This window comes from Rhinolophus sinicus, chromosome 18 (assembly GCF_057876585.1).
Source record: "Rhinolophus sinicus isolate RSI-liver-muscle chromosome 18, RSI-T2T, whole genome shotgun sequence".
Classification (NCBI taxonomy): Eukaryota; Metazoa; Chordata; class Mammalia; order Chiroptera; family Rhinolophidae; genus Rhinolophus; species Rhinolophus sinicus.
In genome coordinates, this window is record NC_142518.1 from 100,812,953 (window position 1) to 100,839,117 (window position 26,165).

At 38.1% G+C, this 26,165-nt stretch overlaps 1 protein-coding gene across 9 annotated transcripts in view; it reads right to left on the reverse strand.

The window, feature by feature from the left end:
- Positions 1 to 20,344, reverse strand: part of MCF2 (MCF.2 cell line derived transforming sequence) — a 79,114-nt gene extending 58,770 nt beyond the window's left edge. For 3 of the 9 annotated variants that reach the window (XR_012493309.2, XM_074323606.2, XM_074323608.2), the window contains exons 1-3: positions 20,282 to 20,341; positions 12,048 to 12,162; positions 9,367 to 9,457 (exon numbers count right to left, since the gene is read on the reverse strand). Coding sequence is in view for 7 of the 9 variants with exons in the window: in XM_074323606.2 (XP_074179707.2) it covers positions 9,367 to 9,457; positions 12,048 to 12,162; positions 20,282 to 20,306 (231 nt within the window). In the remaining 2 variants the exon portion in view is untranslated. Of the gene's footprint in view, positions 1 to 4,733; positions 5,153 to 9,366; positions 9,458 to 12,047; positions 12,163 to 20,281 lie in introns of those variants that run through there. The other 6 variants (XR_012493308.2, XM_074323604.2, XM_074323605.2 and 3 more) reach the window with 4 other exon arrangements.
- Between the last annotated feature and the right edge of the window lie 5,821 nt (positions 20,345 to 26,165).

Below are 26,165 nucleotides of genomic sequence, written 5' to 3' on the forward strand. Positions count from 1 at the left end.
TGGAAAAAGTCCTGGAAGTACACACTGTTCCCCAATAAAGTCCTGTTCCCCTTCCCCAATTAAAAAAAACTTTAAAAAACAAACAAACAAAACAAAATACACAACCTGAATGAGGTTGAAAATGGCAACTGACACTCTTCTGAGATGATGAAGAGAAACAGGAAATGTGGCAAACTGGAAAGCATTCAGGGGGAGGCACCTACTAGTCAGTTCCAGCTCATTGTCATGTGGGAAGGTAGCTTTGCCAAATCTTGATTTTTCACAAGAAACCAGAAATCCAGATTTCTTGTGTGAAACTTCAAGATTTTTAAAGATGGGAAACAAAGGGAAAGTTTGTTAAAACACTTTAACAAACACAAAAACACTGTATGGTCTAAACCAGGGGTGTCAAAACTGTGGCCCGCGGGCCAACTGCGGTCCTCAATCCATTGTTAATTGGCCCGCAGCAAATTCCAAAAATATATCTAGTTTAATTAAATAAACCAGGTGAGGCAATACGTACTTCACCTCGAGTGAGTGGCCCGGCTGTTTGTGTATTTTACCGCATATGGCCCTTGGTAAAAAACATTGAAAATAGTTTGGACACCCTGACAAAACACACCTATGGACTACCAGTTTGCAACCTCTGAACTAAAGTTTCATATCTGAACATGGGCCAATATCAATAATACATAAACTTTCTCTCTGTGATCGCTGGCTATGAGAATCTGGAGGGGACAGAGAACCCTTGAGAAATTTTAACCTGAAAGGTCATATGGATTTAAGATGTGTAGAGGGTACTTTTTCTCTATATATAGATATTTGTGTCACTAAAAGTTTGAAGATAATCCATTTTAAAGCTAGTATTCAAATGAGCAATCAAATAGCATATCACATATCATAAACAGTATACAATGCACATATCTCATAGCAAATATACCTCAAGACCACTGAGCTTTTGCCATTTCGGTGTGGAGACACTACATGCCTAGATTCTTGGGTATGCTGCTTTAAGGATCTCTAATCTTTATGGTTACATAAACATGAAAAGGCCCAATTTCTATTTTCTCCAAAATCAAATCCTCGATTTTAAAACTATAAATCATTTTTGAGAACTTGTCAAAAAAGCAAAGGGATGTGGGCAAGGGTCAGTCAGCCTTGTTTTATTTTGTCATTTTTTTTTTCTTAAAAAAAAAAAAAGGCAGCATGAGAGGAAACAATGTTGGTTTTAGCTTCCTGCAGGTGTTTTGTTTTTTTTTTGCATTCCAACATGTGACTGCTTAAAGGCATCTCAGTAAAAATGAATACGCTGCCCTTCTTAGGGCTCAGGGCCATTTCTGCAATCACTGTGCACAGCCCCACACCCTGTCCTCTGCAGCAGCTCTTACTCGCTCTTCAGACTAATGGGTGCACGATTAGCTTTCTCTCACCTATCCCACCTAGAGATTTATTCCCTCCTCCTCACAGCTTCCCTCAGCTCGCCCAGTTATATGGCTGGCCTTCCAGCAGTACAGACAGTAATAACAACAAAAAGCATAAACTTGATACATCATTTTGCTAAAGTCTAGAAATTAACTTTGTCTAACATCTTTTGTGCCGCACCTACAAGAGACAATTTATATACGCTCTGCATGCTTCTCGGTTGCACTAGTTATTTCTTTTAAAATGTTTAAAGTGGCTTAGACAACAAAAAAGTTTGGTTACTTTACTATAAAAACAGTTGATATTCTTACAGCTTTCTTTCTGAATATTTAGGAGAAAGAAATGCAGTAACAATAAGACGGAACCTTTGACTTAAGGGAAGCCTATTACACATGTGCCAGGCTTGTTACACACATTATCCCATTTAGCCTTTCTAACATTGCAGTAAAGTAGGTACTGTGGCCGTTTTGCTCTTCAGAAGAGCAGAGTGGTGCAATCACTTGCCCAAGTTCACAGCTAGGGAGCAGTAGCACCCAGGGTTACCTGAATGCTAAGGGAAAGCTCTTTCCAGGGCACGGAACACTTTTCGGGACACGTACTTAATGCATAGACTGAATGCACACTAGCATTTGCTGCCTAGCGTTTACGAATGACTTGACGTTGACATCTACAAAATGGGACAAATACTAACAGTCAAACAAATGATTGGAAACAACTTGACATCATGGAGCCCACCGAACAGAAACTATTTTAATCCAGTATCATAACAGAATATAATGTTGAGTTGTTGGCATTGACCTTGATAAGGTCTGAACTCTCTCTTTAGAATATGCTGGGGAAAATCTCATGATCTCAAGCTATAGAGAAGAGTTTCCAAGGCCATGAGCTACTTCCGCGCTCCTCCATACCCTACCCCACCCTTAAAGAGTGCAGTAAGTATGAGTTACTCCACAGATCGCCAAACAACTTGCCAAGTGACCTCAGGGACAGGGCAGTCCTGGCCAACACACCTTCCTTGTGGTTTGCCTTTCGTGTCACGTATCTATTCTCATCTCCTCCCTCTCACTTTGCCAGTCATTGCAATTTCCACCAACTAACCAGTTTTTTAATCCTCTCTTTGGACTTTAAGTCCACTGTACCGCCCTTCTGGGTCCTACCTATCACAGCGGGTCAATTCCAGAGATCCTGCAACGTTAAACCACTGTGTCACCAGCTGAGTTGCGTATTTTTCACTCTGGTCAAGCCTTATCCATGTAAGCAGAACAAATTTGTCTTCCACTATAGTTCTGGGCTTCAGACTTAATCCAATCAATTTCATTTGAAGATATCTGTTCCTAGGGGCCACTTAAAGTAATTCACTTAAGAGAAAAATGGAGGAGAGAAACAAAGGTAAAAGAAATATATGCTTTTGCTTAAGGTTTACACAAATGGCATCTCCTTTATGAGGGCTTCCCCACCAGCCAGAAGTTCTTTCATATTATTTATGAACATGTCCTATCCTCTCTACTAGATTGAGAGCTCCTTCATCTCAGTACTCATTCTCTATTTACCTTTGTAACCTATATTGTGTGTAGCACAGTTGTCAATGAGTACTTGTGTGCTGGATGTATTTGTGTGTATGTTACTGTATGTGTATATACACGAAACTAAGTTCAGCACCGAGAAAACATCTATATATATATAAAGGAATTAGGAACTTTCTGAAAGCTTCACTTACTTTTGATAACAAAAGTACTAATGTCAGTTGCACCCAATACTGCAAAACACATACAAAGGCATTTCTTGTGCATCATAAATTGTCTATTAAAAGTCTGAAGCTATTATTACATAATACAAAATCAAGTGTACAGCTGGAGATACAATGTTTCAAAATAAAAAGATTCGGGGGGTGACCAGTTAGCTTAGTTGGTTAGAGCATGGTGCTAATAACACCAAGGCTGCCGGTTTGATCCCCGCATGGGCCACTGCGAGCTGTGCCCTCATAATAAATAAATAAATAAATAAATAAATAAATAAATAAATAAATAAATAAAAGACTCATCTCCTAAACTGTAATTTTAAAAATAGCATTCTGTGCCAAGAGCTTTAATAAAAAAATAACTCATTTACTCACCCATTGATTTTCACTGTCATTCAACAATAAAATTCTTACTCATTTATTTCTCTTACCTTACTTATGAGCCTAAGCGTCATTTTTTCCTATGGCTGATTTTCACTTTCTTATTTTTTGTGTGTGTTGTCTCAATATTCTTATTGAGCAAGTATTATATTTTAAATCATAATGCTAAAAATGTTATCTTAAGTTTTGAAAGAAAAAGAGTGTCATTTAAAACCCTGTTGATGACTAGTTTTTAAATTAGCGTTATTTCACATTTGCCCAAAATACGTCGAAATATCACTTAACAAAAATTCATAGACATGCACACTAGTTTAGTGGTTACCAGAGGGTAAGGGGGGTGACAGGTGGTAGATGAGGGTAAAGGGGATCAAATATATGGTGATGGAAGGAGAACTGACTCTGGGTGGTGAACACACAATGGGATTTATAGAGGATGTAATACAGAATTGTATACCTGAAACTTATGTAACTTTATTAACAATTGTCACCCCAATAAACTTAAAAAAAAAGAAATTTGCTGGAAATTTAGCATACAAGTGAACTAATGAAGAGAAAAATTTAGGTAGCAAAATGTTTGAAACATATCTGACATAATTCTAAATTGTAGCCTATAATGAAAACTGAGCCACTTTTCTTCCTTAAAAAAAAAACACACAAGTTGTCAACAGGCTATAATTCTGTATCTTCAAAGTTTGATTTTGGAGAATTAAAATCAGAAAGATTGTGAATCATTAGAGTAAAATTTTTTTCACTTATACAGTAACACCCAGGAAGGGCTGCTTTTTTAAATGCTGATGAAGTCTTCTCCAGACTTAGAGTCTGATATCCATGATATCATATTCTATTTGACCACGGTGAAAGACAGGATGAATCCTTTTGTTATATATTATTTTAACTAGTGATTTAAAGCTCCTCTGCCAAACGATTCAAAATTGTTCATAGTCTTAAACAAATAACGTGACTGTCAGCACTTGCTCATAAAACCTTGATCACATTTAGATTTTGAAATTACATTCTACCGCGACTCCTTTACATTTCCCTATGTCAACATCACAGTAATCACATCAATGCAATCCATGCAAATACAAGTCTCCATTCTCTCCACCTGTCCTTAAAAGCCCCATTCAGCAGTTTGTGCTACAGCACCCTGCTGCAGCATCCCTGCACTTGAACTTGGGAATAGGCTTTCCAGAACCGCAGGCAGAGCCCTTACCGCATTCCTTCTGAACCTCATCTTGCCTCTCGGGGGAGTTGCTTCTGCCATCTTGCCTATGCACAATAACACTCTTCTTTTCCAATCGTCAATGTAACATTGATGAAATATGAGCTGCTTCTTGGGTAGTATTGAAAAGCGGCAGCCAAAAATCTCTATCAAACAAAGCTACCGTAGCAGTAGCTGCTTCCATTACCACCATGGCAGCACTGCAAGAAAACTCGCTCTCCCAGATTAGTCAGCTGACAGATCCTTCCCTGCTGCTCATTGTAATTCAGAGTTGACACATTCCCCCAATTACTTAGCCTGATTGAACCTCATGGATTAGCTTGTGCTGGACCGCTCAAGACGATCGGGCATGTCCTAAGAGTGGAGGCAGGGGGAGAAAAAAAACTCTCCTAGGGGTTCGATGGGACTGGCTTTCTGCTCTGCGCAGTTTGATTTTTAAGGTGGAATGCTAAGAATCTCTGTGAAGGTAGTATTAACTCATAGCTGTATTCTTGTCCTACCTTGATCTGCAACTTAAAATTCAATTCTGTTTTTTTTTTTAATTAAATTCTATTCTGGATTTAACCCTTGTGAAAGGTTAACAGTTTGTGAAATTTTTTCCTGATGATAATCTAAAAAGACCATAACATGTACATTTTTTAAGATGGATAGGATTGGCTCCCAAATTAACATTTCCCTAAAATGTGTAACAAAAAAAAAAAATCTCCTATCATGAATTCTGAAGTACAACCTAACTGCATAGTCTATTTTGGAATCTACAAATTAAGGTCTTCAAATTGAATTATATAATTATTTCATCGACACTTATTTAAAAGAATCCACCAAAGATAGTTATATTTATCTATATACTGGCAATTTTTACCAGAAATCCTTTCTCAATGCCAAATTTTGCTCTTGAGGTTAGCTTGTAGTCAATACTTTCCTTTGTTGCAAACAGTGCCGAATGGCTGTTAATGATTGCAATACAATTAATGTGCTCTTCAGTATGACTATTGAAAGTACCACAAGCAGAAACATTTAAAATGTTAAAAAGAAACAAAATTTAAAGTAATCTATAGGCAGTTACATGTTATCATCACCTGTACCCCCACTCCTACCTGGCACTATCAGTAGGAGGGTAACGGGAGCCTGAGTGCCCAACTCTTTGCTGAACGTGGCTCACACTTGCCCAGCGAGAGAGCATTCATAGGAAAACAGAAAGGGGAGCATCACCTCCTAAGAAACAAGTCAGTATTCCTTTGTTGACCCCAAATCAAAAGGATCAAGACTGAATCTTATATTTCTCCTTTAGGGAAAACGAGACTTCTGTTCCAAGCAACCTATTTGATTAATAAAAACTAAAACTTTACCAAAAACTGATGCCATTTGCCAAATGGTGACTCAATGCAAATTAATTTAATCAAGCAGGTAGTTTTTTTGCTTTTTTTTTTTTTTAAACATTTTTTTTATTAGTTTCAGGTGTACAATACAAGGTAATAGTTAAGCAAGCAGGTCGTTTTGGTCAAAAGAAAAAAGCTAGGCTGGGTGATAAAAAAAAAGTGTTATCGTAACAAGTGTTATATTTAGTATGAAAGAATTGATAACTGTCATAAACTGAGGTCTGCTCAAGAAGTCTAAGGACCGGTCCTAAAACGCCAGGACAAGGTAAATAGCTTTTACTTCATTTAGCCCCATGGATGGGACCCACTGGAGGACAGATTTACTCTCTCCAAAGGAATTTTATCTTTTTCTAAAAACCATTGAATTTCTTTGTCTATCCACAACTCATTTGGAAAATGATAAAAAGCAGCAGGTGGAAAAGGCACCCCCTGAAACTCATGAAAATTCAAACCTTGCTCTGGCTCTTTCTGTGACTTAGCTATCTGACCTTGGATTCATCGCATAACCTGTATCTTGACGTAATTCCCTTGTCTATAAGACAATTATAATGGTACCAGCGTGGAGTACTTCATCAGGAAATAAAGAGAATCAACATTACTTAATAAATGGAGCTGCTTTTGAAAAGGCAAACATATATTATACAAAGTCAAGGCTTTATTGTAGTAACTTGTGTGAATCTGGTATTCACTCTTCTCTCCACTGCTTATGATTAAACACCTCTGTTAAAGAAACAAACAAAAAACCGCTTTACTGGCTTGCCTAAATTGAGGAGTAATTCATACTCGGTATAAAAAGAATAATGATCTCATTCATTTTACCATGTGAGTTCCAATATGCAGGTGACCCTAGGACAACGCAGGGTTAGGGGTGCCGACCCCCCCACACAGTTGAAAATCTACGTACACTGGGGACCAGCACACCAACCATAACCACATGTGATGAAGATGAGGAGTCATGGCTAATATAACAAAATGCAATAGGTTACTTCTGAAATTGAACAAATTATAGCCTGTAACTTGTGCTCAAAAAGTAGTGATTAATTGAGAGTTGTCAAGAAGCCAGATTCACCATGTTTTACCTGTGATTAAATAACTTTTGACACACTTCACCAAGCGCAGCTGACTCTTGAAGAACGCGGGGCTTAGGGACGCCGGTCCCCCTGTGCAGTCAAATATTCGCATACGACTTTTGACTCCTCCAAAACTTAACTACTTACTAATAACCTAATGTTGACCAGAAATCTTACCAATAACATAAACAGTAGATTAACACATATTTTGTATATTATATGTATTTTACACTATATTCTTACCATAAGTAAGCTAGAGAAAAGAAAATGTTATCAAGAAAATTTTAACCTTTTGGCTGCGACGTTCCTCTATAGTTGAATGATATTTCCATGCAGCTGACTGCGGCGTTCAACTTTACCCCATGAGCTCAGTGTTCCAGAAAAGAAGTTTAGGAAAGCAGATGCACATTTTTTCAGTATTTTTGTGTTTTTCAAGAATGAATAACAAAAGGAAATTTTTATATTTTAATCATTTATTTTAATAAAATAAATGATTTATTAAGGTAGTACCTTACCTGTATTTACTTAAAAATATAAATACTGTAATTACTTTCTGTGGATTTTTCACACATTTTGGAGATCACACTTAAAATCAATTAACGCAGTGAAAAGGTTAAGAAACAGAAAATATACTGACAGTATTTACTAAAAAACATCTGTGTGTAAGTGGACCCACGCAGTTCAAAGCCGTGTTGTTCAAGGGTCAACTGTATTTCTTCACACTTGTTAGCAACTTAAGATAGCAAAACGAACACTGGCTCAGAAGTCCAACCACCCAGATTTTTGTCTTGCCTCCACAACCAAATCAACTTTCTCTGCTGAGTGTGGCCTCCTGTGTCAGTCAGGAGACAAAGTAAAAATTTCAGATGGTTGATGATTTTGGACTGGCAAAGAAAAAAATATATTGATTACCTCAGCTACTCTGGTTTGATAGAGAAGTTAACCCCATGGTACCGCCACAGGCAGCCCCACCCTCCCCAGCTCAGGAGTCTATGGGTTCCTCGTCTCTCCCCTCTTCTTTGAAAGACAAGTGTCAGACAATGCCACTATATCCAGGTGAGTTTAATAATGTAAAAGATCATCTTGGCTGTGAATAGGATTGCACCTCTCATAATGCGTCCTTTAGGGAAACTCGTTTCTCAATCTGGGTCTTGAAAAGCTGAGGACTAGATTCCAATACGGGAGACATGTCATTTTGCAGGTGACTCACTTCCATACTTATCCCAGGGGGAAAGATAGATACACCAAAACATTACAAATTGCTTATTTCTGGTTGATTGGATTATTGCCTGTTGTTCTAAACTTTCTCCTTTATACTTTTCCATGTACAATGAGTATACAACACAGCTTTTCCATTTTTTAAAAGTTCCCATAAAAACTTGCCTTGCTCTGAAAGGCATAGGGAACCATAAGTCTTTTCTCACTCATAACTTGGAAAATGACAGCAAGCTGGAAAAGGAACCCACTGAAATTCATGAAAATTCAAATCTTGCTCTGGCTCTTTTTAAATTTTATTGGGGAATAGTGTCTTTCTCCAGGGCCCATCAGCTCCAAGTTGTTGTCCTTCAATCTAGTTGTGGAGGGCGCAGCTCAGCTCCAAGTCCAGTTGCCGTTTTCAATCTTTAGTTGCAGAGGGCGCAGCCCACCATCCCACGCGGGAATTGAACCGGCAACCTTGTTGAGAGCTCGCGCTCTAACCAGCTGAGCCATCCGGCCGCCCCTCCGGCAGCTCAGTGGCAGCTCATTGCCTTCAATCTAGTTGTGGAGGGCGCAGTTCACTGGCCCATGTGGGAATCGAACAGGCAACACTGTAGTTCAGAGCTCGCGCTCTAACCAACTGAGCTATCCGGCCGCCCCGCTCTGGCTCTTTTTGTTACTTAGCTATTTGACCTTGAATTCATTCCATAACCTTTCCAAAGTGTGTATCTTGACATTATTCCCTCGTCTATAAGACAATTATAATGGTACCAGCCTGGAGTTCTTTCCCATTAGGTTTTATTTTGGATGGAGTTGTTTAGCTCAATCTCTTGTACCAATTCTTCTTCCTACTTTCCCACCTCACCATCCCACCTATTTTATTGTCTCCATCAGTATCAAAAAAATCTATACCCCCCCAAAACAGAAAGTATAATGTAAAAAAAATAAGAAATTACTAAAGAATGCATTGGTACATACTGCGATTTTTTGGAGAGAGATTTTGAGAGAAGACCATGTATCCAATCTTCGATCAAGAATAATGGTAAACTGGGAGTCAGATCCATTTTGCCTGCAGGATAAGAGAAAATAATATGCATTTCTTTTTTTAAAATTTTTATTCAATTTATTGGGGTGACACTGGTTAGTAAAATTACATTGGTTTCAAGTGTACAATTCTATAATATGTCATCTATATATTGTATTGTGTGTATTTCTTAGTAATAATCCGAATTTGCTAGATACATCCTTACTTCTAATTATTTCATTTAAATTTCATGTCTTGCCTCTTCAATAAATGGTGCTGGGAGAATTGGATAGCCACATGCAAAAGAATGAAACTGGACTGCTATTTGTCATCATGTGCCAAAGTTAATTCAAAATGGATCAAAGACTTAAGCATAAGACCTGACACAATAAACTGCATAGAAGAATACACAGGTACTAAACTTATGGACCTTGGGTTCAAAGAGCATTTTATGAATTTGACTCCAAAGGCAATGGAAGTAAAAGCTAAAATAAACAAATGCGACTATATGAAACTTAAAAGCTTCTGCACAGCAAAAGAAACCATCGACAAAATAAAGAAGCCACCAACTGAATGGGAGAAGATTTTTGCAAACAGTGCCTCCGATAAGGGCCTAATATCCAGAATATACAAGGAACTTATGCAACTCAACAACAAAAAAACAAACAACCCAACTGAAAAATGGGCAGAGGACTTGAAGAGACATTTCTCCAAAGAGGACATACAAATGGCAAATAGACATATGAAAAAATGCTCAACATCACTAATCATCAGAGAAATGCAAATGAAAACCACAATGAGATATCACCTCACCCCAGTCAGAATGGCTATCATCAACAAGACAAATAGTAACAAGTGTTGGAGAGGCTGAGGAGAAAAAGGAACCCTCATACACTGTTGGTGGGAATGCAGATTGGTGCAGCCACTATGGAAGGCAGTGTGGAGGTTCCTCAAAAAATTACGAATAGAATTGCCATATGACCCAGCAATCCCTCTCCTGGGTATCTACCCAAAAAGTCTGAAAACATTTATACATAAAGACACGTGTGCTCCAATGTTCATTGCAGCTTTTTTTTACCATGGCCAAGACATGGAAACAACCAAAATGTCCTTCGATAGATGAATGGATAAAGAAGTTGTGATATATATACACAATGGAATACTATTCGGCGGTAAGAAAAGATGATATAGGAACAGTTGTGACAACATGGATGGATCTTGAGAGAGTAATGCTGAGCGAAATAAGTCAGACAGAAAAAGCAGAGAACCATGTGATTTCACTGATATGTGGTATATAAACCAAAAACAACAAAAGAACAAGACAAACAAATGAGAAACAGAAATTCATAGACACAGACAATAGTTTAGTGGTTACCAGAGGGTAAGGGGGGTGGGGGGGTGGGGGGTGGGAGATGAGGGTAAGGGGGATCAAATATATGGTGATGGAAGGAGAACTGACTCTGGGTGATGAACACACAATGGGATTTATAGATGATGTAATACAGAATTGTACACCTGAAATCTATGTAATTTTACTAACAATTGTCACCCCAATAAATTTAATTAAAAAAAAAAAAGGAAAAAAATTTCATGTCTTCACTGAAGACAGATTTGGATTTGGAAAGCTATTACAAAGTGTTACCTTGGAAAATCAACTTTATTCCATACTCCACTACTCGCTATTATAAATTTCTTTTGCAGCATTAATGTCAATTTTTAAAATAGGCAAGTGATAGTGTAATGCAGATAGGTCACTAAAATGGATTTGCAATACTGCAATCTTGAGTATGGGTAAATCTTATAGACAGATTATATGACATCAGATTTAACTTTCCATGGCAATCCATCATAAGTCAATGATCATATTCACTCATTCATTCATTCATTCATCCAGAAAAACACTGTTAAATATGTTTTTATCTCTTGTCTACCCCTTGAGGGAAGGCAGTTTAGTGGATAATAAAACTTTTATTTACCCTAAAAAGACCACTTTCAAGCTTCAAGGGGTGCCCTGTTAATTTACTTTTCTAGGATTTGATTTTTGTCCCTAAGACTCTTCACAATTTTACCATCCTAGATTTGTGTCCCCACAGTCTTCAGGGTTAGTGAATGGAAAATGTTTCCTTTAAAAAATTTGTCTTCAACCTAAATAAAATCTTTAAACAAAGCTTTTGAAACATTTCTTCTTGAAGCATTTAAGTCTCAAACAATGTACAATATCAAGAAGTACCTCCTACTACATCCCTCCTAATATCACTTTTGAGTCTATTTAACATTCAGTCTTCTGATGTTATCCTTGGAAGAAATGAAGAATAGCTGTCCTCACTCATGGCTAGTTAAAGTCCCTTTTATGCAAATTAAAGACTTTATGTACGATTATCATTTTCAACCTATATTCTTCAAGGGAAAAATACTTCTAGACCCCCAATTTTGTAGTCATAGAGCCTCAGTATAATTTTTATAGTCATTTAGGTAGCTGACAGCGTCCCCTTCTATTTCTTATCTACTCTGAAGGTGAGTCTTACGATCATTTACAATAAGAATAACAATCACTGAAAAGCCATTCTCCTGTTATTATATTCAAATGGGCATACAATATAAAACGAATTGAAAAAAATATTATGAAAGGCTGTACCTCACAACAGATGTCAAATAATTCAGCACTTTCGCTACCACTTCTTCTGGTACACATCTGAAATTACAATTTTCTGGAAATGTAATGATCCAAGCATTGTCCTTTCCCCGGCCACCTGAAATATTGAAAAGCAAGCAAATTAATAATTTGTGTGATGACAATGCAGGAAAGAGGATTTTAGGTTAGAGAGAAGATGTCAGAGGCTGTTTCTGGCCAATGTAACTTTTTAAAGGATGATATCTCCACAAAATTCAAAATGGCACCACGCTCCTGACTAAATTTAAAAAGTGACAGAGTGGTTTCTAAAGGAAGGAAGAAAGAAAAGAAAGAAGGGAAAGATGGAGGGAGGGAAGAAAGGAAGGAAAGAGGGCAAAATGAGTGAATATAGTTAGAAGAAAATTTCATGGAATGCATATAATAAATGTAGTTGAAAATATAGCTGATCCCTCAAATTGGACAACCAAAGATATTGGGAAATAACTCTTTCCATTCCAATGCTATGAGCCTTAATTCAAAACGGGTAATTGACAGTTTGACAGCAAGTGTAAATCTTGATATAATTGTCCACTTAGGGTCATGGTGAGCATGAAAGACTACAAGACACAAACTATAGGAAATAAGTGATGTTCTAATAGATTTGTGGAAGAAACAACATAAGCAGTAATAGCAACAATGGTACAGGATCTTACTAATGCAAAGAAAGACAAATCACAAATTTTCTACGTTAAAAATCAATGTGCATCCGACTCCATGGCCTTCTCTGCAGCCTGGAGCATGAGCACATTGAGAATGAAAGCTACCTAAGTGCAGGGATGAGCCTTACATATTTAAGGTTCCACTCCACAGCCAGCTTAACACCCTGGTACAGAGTAGCTGCTCAATAAATATTTAGTGCTAAATGGAAGATGAAGGATTATTTTAGAAGGAAAGTTATAGGACAGCTTTAGAATTTAGCTTGCTAATAGAAAATGAGAGATTTACTTGCAATTTTTATTTGGCTGAATTTAGGAGAATAAATATAAAAGGATATTTAAAATTTTAATGTGCAATACAAATACGACAATGGCAAAGGAAATAACATGGAATGATAAAAATAATCCAAAAAAAAGGAGAAATGGAGGGGGAAAAAAACTAATAGACAGAAAACAAATAGTAAGGTGGTAGATTTAAACCAGCCACATGATTAATCACATTAAATGCAAATGATCTTGACACTGCAATTAAAAGTTAGAGGTTATCAAATTGGATTTAAAAAATCAAGATCCAACTATATGAAGTACTGTCTGCAAGAAACACAATTTAAATATAAAAGCACAAATGCATTAAAAGCAAAAGGATGGGAAAAGATATGCCATGCTAATATTAGTCAAAAGGAAGCTGTCTAATTTTCAACAAAATAGATTTCAGAGTCAAGAGCATGATTAGATATTAAGATCAGTGGTAAATTCATCAAGACATAACATTCCTAAATGATTATGTACCTGTGATAGAGTTTGAAAATACATGAAACACAAACTGATAGAGCTGCAAGGACAAATAGACAAATCCACAATTTTAGTCAGAAATCTCATCACCCCTCTCTTAATAATTGATAGAACAAGGAGACAGGAAATCTGAAAGGACACAGTACACCTGAACAACAATCTCAACCAACATGACCTAACTGATGTTTATAGAATACTCCATCCAACAAGAGCAGAATATACAGTCTTCGTCAGTGCCCTTGGAAAAAAGATCAAATCCATTTTTTGCTTTAATCTTTCCCAACAGAAGTCTGAAGGAGAGTCCCCATTCCCAAGTTATCTCTTGAATAAAACTAGCCTGAAGTATTAAATCAAATGATGATAAATCTTCACTATATAATATTCTAGACTTAAAGAGTGGGATCTTTAAGGAAGATAAACATGGAGAATGATAGAATCCAAACAGGAGTCTTAAAGGAACTCAAAGGAGGAATTGTACAACCCTGAATCAAGAGATTTAGAGCACCACCAAACAAAAAGCCTCTATAGGTAGGATATAATGTAGAAACAGCAATATAAATAATATATAACAGTGCCGGCCCAGTGGCTCAGGCAGTTAGAGCTCCGTGCTCCTAACTCCGAAGGCTGCCGGTTCAATTCCCACATGGGCCAGTGGGCTCTCAATAACAAGGTTGCCAGTTCGACTCCCACACGGGATGGTGGGCTGCGCCCCCTGCAACTAGCAACAGCAACTGGGCCTGGAGCTGAGCTGCGCCCTCCACAACTAAGACTGAAAGGACAACAACTTGACTTGGAAAAGTCCTGGAAGTACACACTGTTCCCCAATAAAGTCCTGTTCCCCTTTCCCAATAAAATCTTAAAAAAATAAATAAATAAATAAGTTTCTTTAAAAAAAAAATATATAACATTGTAATGTAACACATATCTTATATACAATATAATGTAGACTTGCAAAGTAAGCTGGTAAGCACCATAGTTAAGGACAGAACCATCTAGCACTTAGGGAAATTATACCCGCCAAAGGAAAGAATGCAAGGTTCTTATAAGGGTAAATGATCACCCACTAATCTATAAAATGTTATTACCACAGAGCACCTACAAATGCTGTACTAGGCAGTAAATATGTAAGAAAAAAACAAAAGAGATAAATTCTAAATTGGGAGATGTTATTTATTTTCCCCATTGGGATCCCTTTCTTCAAAAGAAACCACATGCAGAAACATTTTGAAAACAACTGCAAAAAGCAGAGAAGGAAAGAATTGTGACGAGGGGCCTAGGCAGAAGGACAAGCCCTAAGGGAGGTTCTATTTGGAACAGTTTGAAAAACACCTGATGAGCTTCTGTAAAATCCCCAAAGCTCAAGAATGACAGTATGTCACATTTATACCACTTATAAAACATTAAACCACATTAATTAAGTCATCGCTAATTCACAATTACCACTAATTATAATCATTAAAGCAGAAGCTAGGTTGAAGTGCCCAATTAGGATAATCTATAAAGCAAATGATTCTTAAGTAAACCGAGCATGTAGGTATCATTTTAGGAGAAATAATTAAACTACTTAAAAGGAATAAGATTGTTTCTCGTACTTTCAACACCTACGAAGCATTCATTTTCATGAAAACAATGCATATACTCATCAATTTTTATCTGTTAATACGTGTTTAATGGTATAGTTCAAATTACTCTTAATACCTGAAAGTAATTAATTAGCTTGTCTTCAAGCAAAACATTCCCCAGATATCTGACCCAGTCAAAAGGAGAGGGGTGGGGGAAAAAATGTAAAGGGGAAGAAGAAGTTCAAATTTCCAAGAATAAAACAAGTAAGTCATGGGGATGTAATGTACAGCATAGGGAATATGGTCAGTAATATTGTGATAGCAAGGTATGGTGTCAGGTGGTAGCTAAATTTATCATGGTGATCCCTACTTTAGGTATCTAAATGTTGAATAACTATGCTGTACACCTAAAACTAATCAATACTGTATATTAGCTATATTTTAATAAAAATATTTTTTAAACATATAAACATAGACAAGCCCCCAAATGGAAATGAATGGAAAGACATCAATCTCATTCTATGTCAGAATGATAAAAAAAAAAGGGACTTATTCCACGTGACTTTTGAGCACAATGTTCAGAATGTTCTTAAGTAGGATATATAATTAAAAACAACTACAAAGAAATCTTTTTTTACTTTTTTAAAAAGTCAGGTATACAAAACGACACAGTGATAAGACATTTACATACCTCACAAACTGATAACCCCAATAAGTCTATCACCTATCTGGCACTGTCCATAGTTACTACAATATTGACCATGTTCCCTATGATATATGTCCCCGTGACTATTTTTTTATTTATTTATAGTTGACATTCAATATTATTTTATATTAGTTTCAGGTGTACAGAGTAGTAGTCAAATACTTATATAATTTATGAAGTGATCCCCAATAAGTCTAGTACCCATCTGACACTATACAGTTTTTACAATATTATTGACTAATATTCCCTATGTTGTATTTCATATCCCCATGACTATTTTGTAACTACCAATTTGTACTTCTTCACCCCTTCACCTTTCTCACCCAGCTCTTTAACCCCACTCCCATCTGGCAACCACCAGTTTGTTGTATCTATGGGTCTGTTTCTGTTCATTTATTTTGTTCTTTAGATTCCACATTAAGTGAGATCATATGGTATTTCTTTCTCACTAGGACTTATTTCGCTAAGCATAATATGTTCTAGCTCCATCCATGTTGTCACAAATGCTAAGACTTCATTCTTTTTTATGGCTGAGTAATATTCCATTGCATATATGTACCACCTATTCTTTATCCAATTGTATATTGATGGGCATTATGGTTGTTTCCATACCTTGGCTATTGTAAATTGCGCTGCAGTGAACAGAGGGGTGCATATATCTTTTCAAATTAGTGTTTTGGATTTCTTGGGGTAATTACTCAGGAATGGAAATACTGGGTCATGAGGTAGTTCTACTTTTATTATTTTTAAGTTTTTATTGGGTAACAGTGTTTTTTTTCCAGGATCCATCAGCTCCAAGTCAATTCGTTGTCCTTCAGTCTAGTTGTGCAGGGCGCAGTTCAGCTCCAAGTCCAGTTGCCGTTTTCAATCTTTAGTTGCAGGGGGGCGCAGCCCACCATCCCACGTGGGAATTGAACCGGCAACCTTGTTGTTGAGAGCTCGTGCTCTAACCAACTGAGCCATCCAGCCGCCCCTATTTTTAATTTTTTGAGGAACCTGCATATTGTTTTCCATAGTGGCTGCACCAATTTCCAATCCTAGCAACTGTACACAAGGGTTCCTTTTTCTCCACATCCTCACCAACACTTGTTGTTTGTTGATTAATTTATCATGGCCAATCTAACAGGTGCAAGGTGATATCTCACTGGAGTTTTTATTTGCATTTCTCTCATGATTAACGATGTTGAGCATCTTTTCTTAAGTCTACTGGCCATGTGTATGTCCTCTTTGGAAAAATGCCTACCCAGGTCCTCTGCTCATTTTTTAATTGGATTGTTTAGTTTTTTGGTGTTGAGTTGTATGAGTTTTTTATAAATTGTGGATATTAACCCTTCATCAGATGTATCATTAGGAAATATCTCCTCCCATTCAACAGGATGTTGTTTCACTCTGTTGATGATTTACTTTGCTGTGCATAAACGTTTTAGTTGGATATAGTCCCATTTGTTTATTTTTTCTTTTCTTTCCCTTGCCTGAGGAAATATATCAGTAAAAATTTCACTAAGGGTAATGTCTGAGAGTTTGCTTCCTATATTTCCTTCTAGGAGTTTTATGGTTTCAGGTCTTACATTTAAGTCTTTAATCCATTTTGAGTTTATTGTATATGGAGTAAGAAAGGAATACAGGTGTTTTTTTTTTGCACGTATCTGTCCAGTTATCCTAGCACCATTTATTGACTAGAATGTCTTTACCCCAGTGTATATTCTTGGTTCCTTTGTCATAGATGAACTGCCCATATAGATAGAGACTTATTTCCAGGCTCTCTATTCTGTTCCATTGATCTATGTGTCTGTTTTTATGCCAATACCATGCTGTTTTAATTACTATGGCCCCTGGTAGTTTTCACAAAGTTAATGCAGCTTCAGTTCTTGAGCCAGTGCTGAGCCTACTGTGGCCAGCCACTGCTCTCCTCGGCCCTCAGATCCCTGAGAGCCACCCAGAAAAGGCTGCAGTGTGAGCTGGGGCTGACCGCCTGCCACCGCAAGTTTCCCAGGCTCCTACGGTTATCTGTTGCTATAGGAGCCTCCGGCAGCTTATGGGGCAGGGCCAGCCACCTGGGAGCTGATAGTGCCTCAATTATTAATCTTATTAGAAATAAATTATCTTATTATCAATTGATTATTAATAATCTTATTAATCAGTTAGAAATTTTAAACTTCATTTAGTGATTCTGTTGTTACTGGTAGTAACATTGGTGCTACAGATGTGAAACTACTTTATGTATATTGTAAAAAAAATAAAAATAAAAATGTTAATGCTATTAGAAACCAAAATTTTCTAATGTAAACATAAAACTAAAAACATTAAGAAAAATCCTGTAACTTGAATTTGAACTGGAAAATATCAATATGAATTTGTGATTTCTAAACCAGTCAAGGATTTAGAAACAATAATACCCCCATAGCAATGGGCATATCTAATACTGGATCTTATTTTCTAAATACCATTCCCTACTCAAAGGAACTAGAGCTCATTAGAGAAATGGCTAATTCCAAATTTGGGGCAGCAAACAATACAAGCAAGGAGTATGTAGTCCTACCCTGTTTCCCCGAAAATAAGAACCCAGCGGGACAATCAGTTCTAATGCATCTTTTGGAGCAAAAATTAATATAAGACCTGGTCTTATATTATATTATATAAAATCTTATATTATATTATATTATATTATATTATATTATATTATATTATATTAATTATATTATATTATATTATATTGTATTATATTACATTACACCGGTCTTATATTATAGTAAAATAAGACCAATTCGTACATTAATTTTTGCTCCAAAAGACGCATTAGAGCTGATTGTCCGGCTAGGTCTTATTTTTGGGGAAACACGGTAGAAGACAAAGAAATACTCAAAGACTAACGGGCATGTCAAAGGACTCATGAGCACCTCCATGAGGCTTCCTGTGGCCCTAGTTTGTGGCAAGTTGGAGATCAAAAGAATAATAATTATAAGTAAGTTTAAAACACTGAATAAATAAAAATCATAAAAATCCTTACTTAAAAAAAAAAGGGGGGGGGGGCCGGCCCCGTGGCTCAAGTGGTTAGAGCTCCATGCTCCTAACTCCAAAGGCTGCCGATTCGATTCCCAGATGGGCCAGTGGGCTCTTAACCACAAGGTTGCCAGTTCAATTCCTCAAGTCCCGCAAGGGATGGTGGGCTCCGCCCCCTGCAACTAAGATTGAACACGGCACCTTGAGCTGAGCTGCCGCTGAGCTCCCGGATGGCTCAGTTGGTTGGAGCGCATCCTCTCAACCACAAGGTTGCCGGTTCGACTCCCACAAGGGATGGTGGGCTGTGGCCCCTGCAACTAGCAACGGCAACTGGACCTGGAGCTGAGCTGTGCCCTCCACAACTAAGATTGAAAGGAGAACAACTTGACTTGGAAAAAAGTCCTGGAAGTATACACTGTTCCCCAATAAAGTCCTGTTCCCCTTCCCCAATAAAATCTTAAAAAAAGAAAAAAGAAAAAAAGGAAAGGGGTGGTTTACCATAGTTCTATCTCCAAAACTATGTAATGCAGCATTACTCAAGCAGCCAAAAGGCAGAAGCAACACAAGTATCCATCAATGGATGACTGGACAAAATGTGGCATTATAGACAGTGGAATATTACGCAGCTTTAAAAAGGAAGTACTGATATATGCTACAACATGGATGGATTTTTAGGACATGATGGTAAGTAAAATAAGCCAGTCACAGAAGGACAAACACTATCTGATTCCACCTATGTGTAGTAACTAGAGAAGTCAAATACACAGAGACAGAAAGTAGAATGGAGGTTGCCAGGAGCTGGGGGAGGAGGCAATGAGAAATTATTTTTTAACGAACTGAGTTTCCATTTTGCAAAATGAAGAGTTCTGGAGATTGATGGTGATGATGGCTGTTCAACAATGTAAATGTATTTCATGCCACTTAAAATGGCGAAGATGGTAAATTTTATGTTATGTATATTTTATCACAATTTTTAAAAATTATATACAAATACATATACATACATATTTTTAAAAAGTAAACTTTATCGTGTATAAGCGAAATCCTAAAAAAACAAAACTTAGTACATACTGCTTGATTAGGTGAATGACTTGACAGCATTTGTAATAACTATTTAAATAATCAGAGTATGGTAGAGGAGAAATTTTTAAAAAATCGACCTGTTGCCACCCTCTCATCCAGTGAGCACCCACCTAGGAGATGTACTCTTCTTTCATCTATCGTGGATTTCTAAGGACTTGTCTGAAAGTCAAATGTGTAAGGGTGGTAAGATTGGTTTTTGTCACATATCTAAACATATTTAAAACCTCCAATCATTCTCTAAATCTCCATTTTTTAGCGACTCTGTGCACAATGCATAAATGTTTATTAAAATAGTGTTTCTCAAAATATGCATATCTACTTATATAATACGGACCAAATGAACTTTGCTAATTGATTCATATATTTATCAGGTCTACATATATGTAAAAGTCTGCTTACCAGACAAAAAGGCAATGTCTTGCATTAAGAAATGACTGACGTCCTTTACACGGAGAAGCAGCTCAGATTCTAGGAGAAATGAGAAAGGGAGAGAAATGACGTGCGTGTTAAAGTACAGCTAGAACCATATACACGATTTTGCATTGTGCTAAAAAGAACTCTGGGGGTCCCACAGGTCTGTGTCCAGAGACACACTGCTGATCTCCTCTTTGCTCCTCAGCTACGTGGCAAGGAAATCTCCTTGTTGAAAATATCACTGGGTAAGCAGGACCAGTGTCCTAGTTCTCAGAATCTATGCCCCGGACATAAACTGCTCTGCCTCGCCAGAAAGCCAGGGACAAAGGTCCAAACTCCAGGACATCTGGATTTATTTAAAGGGTAGATAGGGACACGTAGAGACATTGGCAAACTGTCTTCTATTTCTGATAATGCCTAATTCTACAAAGCACTTCTCAGATCTCTTATCTTATGCAATCCTTAAAATAACCTTGAGGGAGGTATTATTATTCTATCTTATAAGTGAGGAAAAGAGTCGGAGAGTGAGCACCGTGTAGTGGGTAAGTATGTGGCTTCTGAGTCACAGACAGACCTGGATTCCAGTCCCAGTTTGTTGCATTTACTGGCTGTACAAACCAGAGCAGGTTACTTAGCCTCTCGAGCCTCCGTTTCCTTACTTGTAAACTGGACACAATCATATGTACCTCCCAGGGCGCAGTGCTCACTAAATGCAAAATACCTGGCTTCCTAGTAGGTGTTCAATAAATGGTAGCATATTAACTCCTCTTTGATCATTACAGGTGGAACAATGTCCATGCATTGTTCAATATGTTTTAGTTGTCCCAGATCTTAAGTGCTGATTTGTAATGTTCAATTCTAGTGAACCCTACGGGGGCCAAACATCAAAGTCCACTGCCTGCCTCTGGTCCATAAGCGAGGATAGCTTTGAAAGCTATTTTGGATGGCTGGTTTTAATGCCTGTGGTTCCACATCTCTTAGAGAAGCCCTATTTTCCACTTGCTGTCTAACACAAAAGGCCTTCAAAGACCTAATCTCTGGTGATGTCAGGCTGATGACACATTACCCTTGTTAGTGCTCCTCAAATCATACCCCTGGATGCGGACTGTCAGGGCCAACCCCGCTCAAGAGCATGACAAAAACAAGCTATCGATGGGCCCACACTGGACACTGGGACGGGGGACCTGTTACAGCATGATCTACCCTTCACCCCCTCCCCAATTTGAAACATAAAGAAATGAATTGACACATTTATTTTCATAAGATCCATGCCATTAAAAATCTTCAATTTGTCAGGACAAAATATCAATTCCTCAAAATAGCTTGTAGGTTTTTTTCTTTCTTCCTTAGCACCATACTTTTGTTTTTAATTAAAGTTTATTGGGGTGACAATTGCTAGTAGTTACATAGATTTCAGGTATACAATTCTGTAATACATCATCTATATCTCACGTTGCATGTTCACCACCCAGAGTCAGTTCTCCTTCCATCACCATATATTTGATCCCTTTGTAATTTTTTTCAAATGAGGCTTCTGGTATGTCCCAGGCCATGGAGTGCATGTTCCCATTTCTATGTCCTCACATCCAGACTGCCGGATGCAGTTATCTTTTCAATGTTCCATGTTTCCTCAGACAAAAGAATGTGTCTATGACAGCCACAAACATGCGTCACACACTGACATGTTTAGGATGGGTGAGAAGGGGGGTCGTGCACAGAGGACCGGCACTCTCCCTGCCCTTCGAGGCCTGCAAAAAAGAGACAATGCCCCAAATGCGTTCTGCCGTTTAAATGAGAGCATTAGATGTTAAAATATTCCTATGTAATAAAACTGAAATTCCTCCCTGCTTTGACCAGTAGAAATATCTATGGAGATAAATTGATGCATTTTATGTCAGATAGCAGCTCTAGAAGCACTAATGTCTGCAATTTGATTTCTCCCATACCATTCAGTCTCCCGCATAGCTACAGAAACTACATCCACTTACTCTACATTTTTAAGCCCACTCACGTAATAAGAAAGGTATGGGGCATAAAATAAAAGGCCGAGGGCTGGGAATGGGAGGACCCGGGCCTAGAGCTGGCTCGGCCAGTGAGCTGCTCTGTCGTCCTGACCAAGTCACTTCCCGTCCCTCGCCTCATGACCTCCATTTCAGAAGTGAGGGCTACAGATCTAGAGCAAGTGCTTTCCAAGGCCTCTTACATTCTGTGAGCTCCAACAGGTAAAATCCATAGATCTAAGAAAAACATACTGATGTTTCTACTGTAAAATGTCTCCTATAACTGTGCCAACAAAATAACATTTCCGTACTGATGAAAAAGGATGAAGTAATGATTAAAAGAGAAGATGTTACTACTTTAAGAAATGATCAAGGTCTGGGTTGGAAACAGACTGAAGGGAGAAGAGATAACACAGGAGAGGAAACAGAAGACACGGGGTTATCACTGAGCAGCCACAGGAAAGACAGGGGGAGACTCTTGCTGAGAACAAAGAGAGCACTGACTTGGGAGAAAGCTGACAGAGTTCTATCCAGCTTTGTATCGGACTCTCTTGAATTTCTGCACAGATTTCCTACCGAAATACAAAAGTGAGAACCAATATGATTTATGATGTTTCTCTTGTTGACCCTTTTACTGTTTTACTCCAAGGCATTAGAAATAAAAAGGCTGGATCACCAACGCCGGGTCAAGTCCACATTACAGCATGTTCCGTGTTGGCCAGATTCAGGTTTGATAGGAAGCTTGTCAAGCTGTCCCAGGTGGAAAGCTCAGTTACAAATGAAAAGCACGCATTCTCCTTACTTCAGGCTGGTGGCCCCAAACCCCAAAGGGCTGGTTGGGAAGCCAAAAAAAGGGACGCTAATTCAGTAAGTAATCTGACAAAAACTCTTAACAATACCCAGATGCAGCGCTCTTCTTTAAAGAGTCCTGTGGAAGAACCATGTGCTTTTCCAATCAAACACAATCAGGCACAAAGAAAGGAAAGCACTTGCCAATTCACTCCATACATTTGATTAAGAAGCAAATAAGAGGGCATCCAGATGGCTCAGTTGGTTAGAGCGCAAGCTCTCAACAACAAGGTTGCCGGTTCAATTCCCGCATGGGGTGGTGGGCTGCGCCCCCTGCAACTAAAGATTGAAAACAGCGACTGGACTTGGAGCTGAGCTGCGCCCTCCACAACTAGATTGAAGGACAACGACTTGGAGCTGATGGGCCCTGGAGGAACACACTGTTCCCCAATATTCCCCAATAAATATTAAAAAAAGAAAAAGAAGCCAAAGAGACAAGCTTTTACTGACTTGACCATACATTGCAAAGTCACTACTAATATTTCTTTTAGAATATAAAAGATAGTTGTGCAAATAAGGATGCAGGCTCAAATTTCAAATAAGAAGGATTTTAAATGTCCTATAAGGAGCGAAAATAGGTAACATATTTAGGATGGTTCACAGAGGAGGAAGGTATACCCATTCAATTTTGGCTGTGTCATTGCAGAGATGGAAAACACCTGTCACCTTGATACAGGGTACCTTTGGAGTTTTTAAAGATTTATTTTGCATTCATTCACTTTTTTTAAACAAACATTTATTGAGCACCTACTATCTGCCAGGTACCGTTCTAAGTTGTGGACAGATGTTCTGGGTAAAAGTAAAGGTCCACAATCAAAGAAGTTTGTGAAATACTGGAGGTTAGACATGATGCAACATTCCCCAGCAAATACACACACAAACAGTGCAAATCCCTGGGCACAAGCGATGTATGCAGTGTTTCTCAACTATTTAATCAGGACCTCCTTTGTTTGTGTCATTGGTTGGCTGGTTTTGAGAGAGAGAGAGAGAGAGAGAGAGAGAGAGAGAGAGAGAGAGAGAGAGAGAGAGAGAGAGAGAGAGAGAACAGAAATCAACAGAGAGAGCTATAGAGATGCTATGTGAAGAAGCGCTTTGTTCTAGAAGACGTAGATAAAATGACAGCCTCGGTAGGTAGAGAAGTCCTTCTCTATTGTTAATAGCATTCCAACAAAGGTCGAACAGTTGTGTGGCAAGAAAGCTGGAGAGGACAACCAAGCCTCTAATTGGGCTGGAATAAATGATCATTCACGTCCTATTTCTCCAGGAGTCTATGCCGCCATGATTTGAGTATGTGTTACCATTCCAAGGAATTGCAATTCTACCAAATTTATTAACAATGCCTATAGGGAAAATGGTAGCTTAGAAAGTTCAGTAAATTGTTATCTGCAAGCATTCCCATTTTATAGAAAGCATTTTTACTCCCGATTCTGTTGTACAACAGCAATATTTTCAACCCTTGAGCTTTATTTCACAGTGACGCTCTCCCATGTACATGCATCCCTCCTCCGGGGGTTCTGTTCATATGCAGTAGAAGACACGAGTTCTGAACCATGATGCGCACACATGCCATTTAGTCCAGGCAGTACAGAGCCATGGCAAATAACCTGTGTGAAAGAGCAAATATCTCTAGTCTCACACATTCCTAAAAATAAAGAGGCAAAGGTGCAATACAAATTAAAATGGAAAGGAAAATAAAAAAAAACGTCAATCAGAAAGACACAGTCTCTTCCATGGCAATCAACCCACTGGCACCAGTAATATGAAAACAGAGAGGAAAGCGGAGTAAATGGTTAACAATAGACGTCGTGTGCTGAGCACATAGTGTTTGCCAGGCACTGCATAAAGCACTTTGTACGCATTTTCTCTGGTCTTAACAATAACTCTCCAAAATGGACATTAAAACCCTCCTCTTACAGATGAGGAAACAGGCTCCCATTCATTCACTTATTCATTCAATAAATTCATACTGAACAATTGTCAGGCACCGGGCACTGTTCAGACCCAAGGTAGAATCCAGCAGATTTTTGTCCTGTATTTGGTTCCCTAACCTCAGACAAGCGAGGCGATCTAAAATCTGCACTCAGAAGAACACACTCGGGCCGGCCCGGTGGCTCAGGCAGTTGGAGCTCCGTGCTCCTAACTCTGAAGGCTGCCGGTTCAATTCCCACATGGGCCAGTGGGCTCTCAACCACAAGGTTGCCAGTTCAATTCCTCGAGTCCCGCAAGGGATGGTGGGCTGTGCCCCCTGCAACTAGCAACGGCAACTGGACCTGGAGCTGAGCTGTGCCCTCCACAACTAAGACTGAAAGGACAACAACTTGAAGCTGAACGGCATCCTCCACAACTAAGATTGAAAGGACAACAGCTTGACTTGGAAAAAAGGCCTAGAATAAAGTCCTGTTCCCCTTCCCCAATAATAAAAAAAAAAAGAACACACTCAATTGCTCCAAAACAAATTATTAACTAGATATGCTCCATAACCTCCCATGTTCTTCCAGCAAGAGTATCAAGAATGTTTATAAATAATCTTTTGCAAGAAACTCCATTATTCTTACAGCCTGAAATTCATAACAATGGTGCTTACTTTTAGCAATTATCTTTTTGAAAGTTCCCTATTGCTGATGTGGCAGGACTTGGATAAAATTAGGTTTTTTTGTTGTTCTTCGTTTTTGTTGTTGTTGTTGTTGTTGTTTTGTCTTAAATCCTGTTGTGAGGCAGATGGTATTCTATGAGTGTAATTTTCCCCTTTCAAAATGAACATCAGATACACCATACCATCTGTAAACAGTAAAGATTTAGCACATGCAACAAATTAAAGTGCTGTTTTGACAAGTGTTATGCTTTAAAAGGTGGGATAAAAGGGTAATTGTGAAACCATCACAAAATGAATTCCCAGTAGACTACAGTAGAACAAACTATGTAGCACTTTGTTCTGCAATAAAGGTACAGCATGAAAGATTCCCATAATTCTGCACTAACAAAAGAAAAGCAAGATTCTTGCTAAATCCTTCTGTTAACAA